At 31.7% G+C, this 12,253-nt stretch overlaps 1 protein-coding gene across 1 annotated transcript in view; it reads right to left on the reverse strand.

The window, feature by feature from the left end:
• Positions 1-7,176, reverse strand: part of LOC111697645 (nuclear receptor subfamily 2 group C member 2) — a 13,818-nt gene extending 6,642 nt beyond the window's left edge. The window contains exons 1-5 of the mRNA XM_023467717.1: positions 7,019-7,176; positions 5,714-6,143; positions 2,481-2,578; positions 1,233-1,310; positions 95-132 (exon numbers count right to left, since the gene is read on the reverse strand). Of these exons, the coding sequence (XP_023323485.1) occupies positions 95-132; positions 1,233-1,310; positions 2,481-2,578; positions 5,714-5,752 (253 nt within the window). The 5' untranslated portion in view covers positions 5,753-6,143; positions 7,019-7,176. The remainder of the gene's footprint in view (positions 1-94; positions 133-1,232; positions 1,311-2,480; positions 2,579-5,713; positions 6,144-7,018) is intronic.
• Positions 7,177-12,253: the final 5,077 nt, after the last annotated feature.

Raw genomic sequence — 12,253 nt, forward strand, 5'->3', positions numbered from 1 at the left:
GACAATTACAAAATGCAAAAAGAGGGAAGTTGCATGAAGTTATGAATTTGTGACTAACAAAAGCAATTAATAAAAATAAAAAAAACTGCCTCACCTTCTTTTTTCATATTTACCGAGATACATTTCTTGAACCTAAAATTTTAATTATTATTATAGATTATTATAAATTATTATGAAGTATTATGAATTATTATAAATTATTATAAAGTATTATGAATTATTGTAAAAATTAATCAAAATTATTAGTTTTACGAAATATCAAACAAGAAACATCAAACTCAAATTTTTACTTTTTAATTGAATTTGATAAAAATGGAAAATACAACTTTTTAATTTATTTTAATTTTCCAACGAGTACCCTCAGAGTCAGGCGAATAAAGAGGTGGTTTTAAAGTAAACTGTTTCTCATTTTGTTCAATTTCATTCACAAAATAAAAACATTTTTTTACTCTTTTCGGCAGTTAGGTTTTGAACAAAATATATTTTTTAAAAATGGCGCTTTCTCTCTTTTATCGAGCTTGAAATAAGTTTGCATAAACAAAGAAAAAAGAAGGCAAAAATAGCTTTTAATATTGAAAACACTTTCAACAGTTTATCGATAATATTTCCATTTATCAACTTTTTATTAATTTTAAATATTTAAAGAAAAATTTACTTTCTCATCTAAATTTCTAAAATTGGATTTGAGAATTTCTATAGACAAAAAAACTAAAAGTTCAATCTCCCTTTTACTTTTTTATATTGCTTTGACAACAATTTAAAGTGAAACTGTTGTCGTCTTCATTTGATCTGCTAGGTAAAGAATTTCCGCTTTATTTTGGTAATTACTGTGTCTCAATGCAATTATTTTCTTATGCGGCCCATTTAATAAAATGTATAAAACGTTAAGCTATCTAGCTAACTATCACGAGGAGCGTATATAATGGAAAAATAATTATTAAAGGACCGTGATGTTATTATAAAGGTTACATGTTCGATTCACAACGGTACCACCAACAACTCACAACGGTACCACCAACAACATTGTTAGGAAAAAAATAAATCATATTCAATTATGGATTCTCTATGAAAGCGGATTTATACGACAAAAAATGTAGGAAAAGGATTGAATTGATCTCCCAAAATTGAATAAACCCTTTCTACGTGTTACTTAGTTTCAAAGGGTGCCGTTGTGAATCTAGAGCACGTGACCCTGTTAATATATTACGTGAACAGTCTTTTTAAAAACTGACCTGCAAGCCTGGCATTGATTTCTCCTGGTAACATCAACTACACAGTTCCCAGCCTCTTTACAAACATAATCCAGATTCCTGACAAATATAATCCAGATTCTTTACAAATATAAATCTATATTCCTGACAAATATAAATCCAGATCCCTGACAAATATAATCCAGATTCTTGCAAATATAAATCCAGATTCCTGACAAATATAAATCCAGATTCCTGACAAATATAAATCTATATTCCTGACAAATATAAATCCAGATTCCTGACAAATATAATTCAGATTCTTTACAAATATAAATCCAGATTCCTGACAAATATAAATCCGGATTCCTGACAAATATAAATCCAGATTCCTGACAAATATAAATCCAATATTCGAGAACCAGTTAGCCTTGGGTTAATGGAGAGGGTACCCTGAACGATTTAGCCTGAGCCCTTTAGAAAGCAAAGTGCGGCAAAGAATACAATTTGATGTCAGTCCCGGGGTGCAAAAATCTGGACTTTTCTTGGTAAGATTCGAGGACCAGATAGGCAGGCATTCCTGTTCCAAAATGTGCTTGCCAGCCGGATTGCTTCACGTACGAGGGTGCTAAAGCGTCGGGAAAGACGTCCGTCGCAGGGTGCAATTTAAACTAAGGTGTTAAGGTGCGTGGAAAAGAAAATGGTATGACACTGATTTTTAATATCTTTTTAATTTGCGCTGATTTTTGACAGCCTTCATGTTGACTTATTTCCAACTAGTGAAGGCAGGGAACTGATCAATAGATGGAACTAGTTAAGGTATGGAACTATAAGTCAAGGGATGGAACTAGTTAAGAGATGGGACTAGTCAAGGGATGGAACTGTAAGTCAAGGGATGGAACTATAATAACTCAAGGGATGGAACTAGTCAAGGGATGGAACTAGTCAAGGGATGGAACTAGTCAAGGGATGGAACTAGTCAAGGAATGGAACTAGTCAAGGAATTGAACTAGTCAAAGGATGGAACTAGTTAAGGGATGGAACTAGTCAAGGGATGGAACTAGTCAAGGGATGGAACTAGTCAAGGGATGGAACTAGTCAAGAGATGGAACTAGTCAAGGGATGGAAATAGTCAAGGGATAGAACTAGTCAAGGGATGGAACTAGTCAAGAGATGGAACTAGTCAAGGGATGGAACTAGTCAAGGAATGGAAATAGTCAATGGATGGAACTGGTCAAGAGGTTGAACTATGATTAAGGGGTGGAACTAGTAAAAAAAATGTTGTCTTACATTGCGGCAAGTCGTCTTATGCTTCTCTTGAAAAATCCGCGGCATCCATCGCACGAAGAAACACCGTAGTGTTTCCCGCTCGCCTTGTCGCCACAAACCTGTAAGGAAAAAAATAATTTAAAGGGACTGTCGTTGTATTTTCAAGTGACTCTCCTTTAAAAGTTGGTTATGTATGCACCATAACTACTCCCTTTAAACCTTTAGCTGATTAAGAATGTAAAAATATCGTTTAGATGTGTTACAACTGAACTCCTTTACTCTTAAAATAGAGAAACCTCAATTAAAGAAAATAATTTTTTAAGTTCAAAACACGGTTATCTCATTCATTCTTGATAATAGACAGGTTTCAAGTCCGGGTACCGCGCTATGGGAATAGGATATGCCACTCTGGAAATGAGGGCGTTCAAGTTCTTTTTTAATTGACAACTTTGTTGAAATACAGAAATCAGCGTTTTTAATTAATATTAAAACATATTTGAACTGAGTTAGCGTGATCATTTCAATTTCTATTTAAGACATTTTTAACAAATGTATTAAACTAAATTTTTGTTTTTTTAAGGCATTCCGTTTTTGTTGTTCAAATAAATATTTAAAGGGACTGACAGCGTAAATTGAATTCAGCCTCGAAGGCAAAGATAGCAATGTCCGATTGTACCCTTAAAACTTTAATATGATACAAAATATGGAAGCTATAATGTAAATTTTCTGTGAGTTTCTCCATTCTTTCTTCAAAGCAAGGAATGCAAAGGCGCCGCAAATGGAAATAAATTGTTCAAATTAACAAATCTAATAAATAATTGATCATACAAAGCTTTGAAGGGTACCGTTGTAAATCGAGCATTGCCATCTTTGCTTGGATTGTAACTTGAAATTACGCTTATAGTCCCTTTAAGTAAGAGATTATTAAAGAAGGGTTTAGTTTTTATTTGGTCTAGTGTTGCATTTTATTTTATAATTTAATGAAAAAATAAACAACTTTTTCATTAAAAATTAAAATTTAAACGTTTTACTGATTATTCTCTTTCATTGGAGCTTTAGATTTAATGCTGAGCCATAGTCTATTTTTTATTCATTACCAGCTAAAGCTAATTCTTATTTGACAAATAGCACAACCAATTTTTATTTGGAAGATATGAGATAAAAAAGCAAAATTTTTGCATCAAAAGAAAACCTTGGCAACAATTTTTCGAAACAAAGATAAAAAAATGCTAGTTCTGTTTTCCTTCATAATTTTGATCTTTTAGCGACAAAACAAAACAACAAAACATTATTCATTTAAATATTCACTAACTTGTAATCGACTTAAACGGACAGACCGGCTATGTGAGCTATGTAAGGTAGTAGATCTGAGTACGCAGTGTTGTGGACAAATCTTTAGGATTCACTTAAACGGACAGACCGGCTATGTGAGCTATGTAAGGTAGTAGATCTGAGTATGCAGTGTTGTGGACAAATCTTTAGGATTCACTTGAGACAAATAAAACTTTTTAAAGATCTGTAAAAGCCGACGTTCAAAATAGTACTTAATTTTGGGTGGATGCGTGCTGAGCATTGATTTTTTAAAAATTATTAAATAACGGCGACAAAAATGTAAACAAAATTCTTCAGTAAACTAAAAATTAGTTGTTTAGGAACAGGTTGAGAAAATAAAAATTAATCTTATCATCGAAAATAAATAATCTTGTTCGATTATTAGTTTCTATTTTATCATTATACTAGTTTCTCCTTATTCACAAAGAATTTCTGCAGATTTTCTGGAATTATTATTGAAAAAACGGCATTTGAAGATTTGTAGAAATCTGCGAACAAATAAAAAAAAAAAAAAATTCAACATAAAGATGAAAACAAAATAATTGATTCTAGCATTGATTTATTGACAAATTTCTTTTGAGAAATATGTTCCTAACCATCGAATTAGTTTACTGCATAATTTTTACTTTATTTTTCATCTTCGATATTTAATAATTTAAAAAAAACCGATTCTGAAAACGTATGTACCCAAATTCATAATTTTGAACGTAAACTTTGCACTCAAACTCAGTAATTATACATCGTGGAAAAGTTTTATATGTCTCAAATGAACCCTAAAGAATTTGTCCACAACACTGCATAGTGCATAATCAGTCTAACTACCTTACATAGCCGGTATGTCCCTTTAAAAGATGATATATTTATTGAAATCCGAGTATTTTTGGCTACACTTAAAAACAGTATATAACAATTCTTTTTAAATGAGCATTTTGAAAAGTACAAATTAAACTCTGAAAAAAAAGATGCAAAAATGATGTTAAACTTTAGAACAAATTTCTAAATTAGAAAAATTATGGCTATTTTCTTGCACTTTTAAGTTGCAGTTCGGCAATTTGTTTTTTAAATAACGCAGATTTTTCTACCTTGGTTCTACAAATAAAGTTAAATCTACTATTGTATATAGTATTTCACTGTTAATTTAAAATTCACTGTAATAAAAAAAACTTAATAATTTTCTGTTTAAAGTTTAAAAGGAGAAAATTCTGATTTTACTTTTACGATTTTCGGTTGTACATTTCTTTCTAACGGATATTTATTGAAATAAAACTAAAAAATGTCTGATACACTTGTTAGATCTTAAAAATAATTTTACTGATTAATGTATGAATATTTGTGATATTTTTGTTAATAAAAGAATATAAGAGAGGTTAGAAATCAACAAAAGTTTTTCACTCAATTTCAAAATAACAGTGTGTGTGTACAATAACAATGATACAGGGATATCTACAGAGGAATTGTCGATTGAAACTTTTAAAATACGAATATCGGAAGTTGTAATTAATTATACATTCAGTCTTAAAGTTGGTTATTTAGTGAGAAAAAAAACAGACCAAGAAACTAAACACTCGCTCTGCAAATTCTAATTTTATATTTCTTAAATCTTTGCACCCTGATGTCGTAACTTTGATATTCTGAACTTTGAATTCCACCAGATATATGTTTGGGTCTTTTAAAGATTCCTAAGAAACAGTGATAAAATTTAAAAGACTGCGTAAATTTCGTACAGTCTTCTTTGCAGTCTAAGCCTTTATGGGTAATCCTGTATATGAATTCATAATTTGTGGTAAATTGTCCTAATTTTCACCATTTTGAGATTTTCTTGTTAAATCGAATTACTGAAAATAGAATTTTTAACCAATACAGTTTCTTTTAGTGGATTTGTCACGTTTATTTTTACGATTAAAACTTTAAAACCAAAATACCTTGCAAAGAGTTTCCATTTTCTTATCAAAATTCATCATTATGATTTTCGAATCTTGTTTTTTTTTCAAGAAATGATGTACATTCTTCGAGGATAAAACTGACAATGAAGTCCTAAGGGAGTAGTTTAATGAAGCCGCCAAATACTGGTTTTAGGCTGGTTAAGACCAAGATCCAAGACCAGCCAATCAGTGAAGGATGACGTCAGAGACCAGCCAATCAGAGGCCAGAGCGTCAGAGACCAGCCAGTCGGAGGCCGGAGCGTCATGATCCGGCCTCTGTCCTCTGCCCGGACACAACCCTTGACCGTGCTGCGAGAAAGGGCAGCCTCGTGCAGTATAGAACAATAAATGGCGGCATTTCGTGGATTTTTCTCATCCTGGCTTTTCATTGGTTGAAGACAGTTCTAACAGCTTTCTCATTGGTTCCAATCTAGACAGTCTATTGATATTTTTTGTTTTTGTTTTTTATATTTTCTTTAGACAGTTTAGTCATTGTTATGATCATTTAATGGTTATCAATGAAAAGTTGAACAACAAGTCAGTATTAATTTATCAACAAATCGAAAATTGTGATATTAAAGAAAATTAAGGTTTTTGTCCATCTTGGTTCACATATGCCTTTAATAATTTTAACTTCATGTTTTAGGTAAAAAACTTTAGCGTTTAGATGATGAACTCCATTGTTAATAGAATAAACTCCATGGTTTATAGAATAAACTCCATGGTTTATAGAATAAACTTCATGGTTTATAGAATAAACTCCATGATTTATAGAATAAACTCCATGATTAATAGAAGAAACTCCATGATTTATAGAATAAACTCCATGATTTATAGAATAAACTCCATGGTTTATAGAATAAACTCCATGCTTTTTAGAATAAACTCCATGGTTTTTAGAATAAACTCTATGGTTTATAGAATAAACTCCATGGTTTAAATAATAAACTCCAAGGTTCAAAAGAACAATTATAAAATATCATGTTTTAGATGATAAACCTCATGGTTTAGATGAAATCCATGGATTAGATAATAAACGCCGTGCTTTAGATGATATTCATCGATAATATGATAATATCCTTGGCTCAGATGATAGTTTAGATGATAAACTCCATTCTTGTAAACAATATACTTATGGTTTAAATGATAATCATGCATTGGACAACAAACTCCATGGCTTAGATGATAAACTCCATTGTGTAGAATAGATAATAAACTCCATGGCTTGGATGGAAAATCTATTGTCTCAACGGTCTAAATAATAAACTCAATGGTATATATGGTGATATGTAGTAAATGCCTTACTTTCAAAACTTCGTCCAGAACTGTATCAAGCCAGACACAACTCGTCAGATATAAACGTCAATCAGGACACAAACTCTTAAGCAATCAATGCCAAACCAATGGACATGATCTTTTTGGCTCTGAATGTCACACAGGGAGACAAACGAGACAATCTCATCGTATCTGAAAGTCAATACTGACACAAGCGTAGGTATAGAACAACCTCTTTACCGATCAATGCCAAACAAATAGGCATCTGGCTCTGAATATCACACAGCGACACAAGTGTAGCTTTCAAACAAGCTCTTAAATGATCAATGTCAAACCAATGGACATGATCTATTCGGCTCTGAATATCACACAGGGACACAAGCAAAGCTATCAAGCAAGCTCTTAAACAATCAATGCTAAACTAATGGGCATGATTTACTTGGCTCTGAATGTCGCACAGGGACACAAACATAGCCATCGAACAATTGATCAATGCCAAATACCTAGGCACGTTCTCAGCTTGTATGTTTTAACGAAAACCAAATTACTCCCAACACTAATCAAAGCAGAGTCTCTATATCAACTAAGATAGTTTAGATATCTTAGGTTACAAGTTAACGGTAATTAACATAATTACAAGTTTTATGTTGATGTATATTTATACAGCCTAGTTTAAGTTTAATGTACATAATTTATAAGATTATCCAGGATAGATTTAACGTGGTTAAGTTATCTCCACACATGTTTACAGTGTAGTTTAAGTTTAATGTACTTATTTAGAAGATTAGCATGGATAGATGTAAACATAGTTAAACTAATCACAATGCATGTTAATGATAAGCACATTTAGATTTACAGACAATGTAAAACGTAATATATTTAGGTATGTTCAGGTTAACAAATATGGGGATTGCTGTATTTATTACAGTTAAACTCAATTGTGAAGATGATAAAATAACTTGTCCTACCCATATAACCTGTTCTTTTGCATAAATTTGTCCTATCTATACATATATCTATATAACCTGTAGTAGTATAAAATTATATAATAATATAAACTTGTCCTATCTATGTATCATGTAGTATTATATAAACTTGTCCTGTCTATGTATCCTGTAGTATTATATAAACTTGTCCTATCTATGTATCCTGTAGTATTATATAAACTTGTCCTANCGTTTACCCCTCTCTCTCCTCCTCGTTTACTCCGATTCACAGCGGTATCCTTGAAACATTGAAATATTAAACTAATTAAAAATGATGAAGATAAAGTCGATTTCTAGATTAATATATTAAATCTGTTTATTTCTCCGTTGCGTCTAAAGTCAGAAATGGATTTGTCAGAAAGTACCGAGCCCCACCAATACATCGAATAAAAGAAAAAAATTGAATAAAGAAAAACTCATTACTGACGATTTAAAAAAAAAAGATAAGGAAATATCGATTTTTCAATTTTTTCAAAACTTGTTGATATATATGGGTATGAAAAGATACGCCTTGAACCACCTTGTTCGTTTTTCAATAGTTCGGGCTAAACCAGAAACCAGTTTTTTAATTTTCTAAACTCAGTGTTTGAAGACAAATATTTTGATACATATCATAATAATTCATTATTTTTACGACATTTATTTACCTGCCTACATTGAATATAGTGGTTTATGTTCCACAAAAAGCAAATATCTGAATGAGTTTGAAAATTATATAAAAGAAATTCTTAAAAGAAAACTTTAGAACTGGTGCAAGGCATGGATTTGGAATATTTTACCAAAAAAGTGACGTACATAGTTTCACTCTTAGATAAGTTTTATGCTAAAACCCAAAATGTTTTTTTTCGCAGAAAGAAATTGATATTTTGTGAACAAATTCTGAAGTGAATTTCAAATCTTTTAATATTAGATTCAAGCATTACTTTAATTCTGAATGAAATTATATAAATCCTCTAATTTTCAAATAAAATACACGACTCCATCATGTGATTATATTCATGCATTTGTTTCAATCTAACCAATTAAAATTCAGATAAAGGAGTTGAGTCTTTGTCACAAACTCTGATCGTCTAATACCTATATCTTTGAAACCAATTTTCAGAGACTTTGTAAAAATAATAAACCCCATGTTAAGGTGAAGTGAACAGAAACATGTGATAGAACAACAACAACAAGTATTAATGTTTCAGAGAGATTATGCAAGGATAATCGGCATAAGTTTTGGATATTCTTCTAACCTTAAAGGTCAAAAATAACTTTTATAAACATTGATAAAATAGAGTAAATTTGAGCATTAAAACTTGAGCATTGTCCGAAAAAGGCAAAAATTAAACATTTTAAAAACTGCGCAGGTTAAAGTGATAATGAGGACTGATCGGTATTTAAACAAGAAGGAAAAAACTTATAATTCCAGATGAGCGCATATGAAAAATTGGCTTTAAAAATGGCAGGCTGGTCATTCTGCAGATAAAATATCAAGAAAAGGTGGGATATTTTCACAGACTTAACATATTTCAAAGAATTAGTTCTATTAGATTAAACAATCTAAGGTTGAAATATCAAAGGTTTACATCATTAGATTGCGAAGTTATTAGGATTAGACAATTTGCGTTTGTGGCAAAGACTCAATTCCTTTGTTTAATGATTCAATGCAAGAGGCGTAAACAGAGGGGGTAAGGGCTATTGGGATTGCCCCCCCCCCCGGCCCCCCTCTGTATGAGTAAAATATACAGTTCAACTTCTTGAGGGTTTTCAGGCTTAAATAGGTGCTGTGCCCCCCCCCCCTCCAAAAAGAAACAAATTCCCATGTACGCCTCTGAATATCAATGTGACAATTTATCGGAAAGTCCTTGGGCTCTATTTTTAGCATCTATAAGCTGAATAAAGCGAATAAACAAAGTTGCAAAAATACAATCAATTACAAAATTTTAAAAATTATATTTGTAACATGTTAAAATCCAATACAGGGTTACCCACACAGAATGATACTGTAAAAACTACCTATAATATTCATACAATATGACGATCCCAAGATTAGATTATTTGTCTTCTGCATTGAACTTGAATATAGTCATTTTATGGCATGGGTCAAAAAAAAAGTTTACAGTTGCAGGGAATCATTCACTGCAAACTAAGATGTTCACGGTCTCACACAAAAATCAATCAGTATTATGCCAATTACTTCTTTTAAGCTTAAGCTAGAAACAAGTACTTTGCATTTTTAAAATGCATATGTCTCGTGCTACAAAAAGGTATCAGTGAGTTAGTGAGGTAAAACCAAAGGCCAAGGCGTTGTGACACTTTATAAAGTGGAAGCTGTCTAAAAATTTGATGACTAACTTTCAGAGTTGTCAAGATTTCAGTGCATTAATAAGAAGAAATAGACTGACAGAAAATTCCGTGCAGTCGTCTCCGGTGTATCAATCCTTGGCGGTTAACCCTGTAATCATAATTATTAATTACAATAATATACATAATATATACAGATATTACATGAATACAGAAAGACCAACATACAGAGCGTAACATATCATATTGGATTATCTCCAAGCTTTTACGCCAAAATACACAAATATTACTCGAAAAGTCGTGTATTTTCTGCAAGAAATTTTTTATTTTAGCCTTAATTTAGACCCTGAAATTTCTATTCTGAGCTGTAAACGATCTTATACGATGTGGGACACCCTGTATGTAAACGACCTGATATGATGTGGGACACCCTGTATGTAAACGATCTGATATGATGTGGGACACCCTGTATATAAACGATATAATATGATGTGGGACACCCTGCATGTAAAAACGACTTCCAACGCCAATCTGAAAAGTCCTCTTGGTTCAGGAATGTGCAAAACCTCAAATTTTGTCATCTACATTTTGAATATTTATTTGTCATCTTTCAGAGAGTGTTAATCCGAAAAAAAATTTGAAACACTAAATATGGTATGTGAGGGAGGGGTGCAGGGCCGCCATGAGCCCCACAAAATTGTCTCTAAGCCTCCGTATTCGCAGATGAGTATTTAAAATGACCTGGCATTACTCCCAAACTTTAAAATAGATATTATAGAAGTAATCAATAAAATTTTTAAAGAAAATATTAAATTTTTTAATAGTTGTGCAGTGTTTCTTGAATATCCAAAATACATTGCATAAGTATTAAAATATTAAATATTTTTTTCAAAATTTGTTATATATTAATTCGAAACTCTGATAAGCTGACCATAGATGAACTTTAGTTTGGTTTTCAGAAGCTAGCCAGTACTACAATGTGCAGCTGGGGGGTCAACTCTGTAGTGGATTATAACAACAGAGCTGGTAGAGCAGTTTATGCTTGTGCGATAGATCTGAGTAAGGCATTTGATCTTGTGTCATGGGAAGTGCTCTTCTCAGAGTTATTGGAGAGAGGTGTTTCACCTCTAGCATTAAGGTGTTTAATGTTCATTTACTCAAATCAAAAATGTAATGCTAGATGGGGTAATGCGTTCTCAAATACCTTCAATGTACAAAATGGAGTCAGACAAGGACCAGTTTCTTCCCCTGTGCTATTCTGTATTTACATTGACAAAGTTATCAAGTTATTACGATGTTCAACTATTGGATTCCAAATCTAGGGTGTCTATATGGGCATTTGGATATATGCAGATGATATTATTCTGCTTTCTCCTAGCAGAACAGGTCTTCAGGAAATGGTGAAAATTTTGCCAAAGCTACTAAACTGAAATTTAGTACAAATATTAGAATCGAAAAATGTAAAACTAAATGCCTTATTTTTTCTAAAAAAGGATTAATTGTAATGAAATAACCCCAATTTTATTGAATGAATTACCATATGGTATTTTCCCTAGGTCCAGCTCTTAATAAATCTGTATTTAGATAGTTTCTGTGGTATAAAGTTAGGGGAAATCATAAAGAGGTAATTAAGGTATACAGAATGCACAAGGGGGGGGGGAGTACAGATGGACGCGTTTAGCTTTTTTTTATTCATTTTGTTCGTTCATCGTTTGTGAACGACCCATTTCGTTCTCAAATATAACGTTGATTTTCCGTCTATATCGTTAATTTTTTTCAAAAGTTTGTGGGAAAAATCATTTGTTCAGTGAAACACCTATAGTTTTTTGAAAAGTTTGTTAAAACTCGTTCAAATTGAGTAAAAACGATATTTCTTGTCAAAATATTTTGGAAAATTTGTTTGTTCAGTAAAAAACTATAGTTTTTTTTCAAGTTCGTTTATATGCTTTTTTTCCATTTGTTTTTAAAAAAAGTTATAAACTTGTCCTGT

The sequence above is a fragment of the Eurytemora carolleeae genome, unplaced genomic scaffold (assembly GCF_000591075.1).
Source record: "Eurytemora carolleeae unplaced genomic scaffold, Eaff_2.0 scaffold133, whole genome shotgun sequence".
NCBI lineage: Eukaryota > Metazoa > Arthropoda > Copepoda > Calanoida > Temoridae > Eurytemora > Eurytemora carolleeae.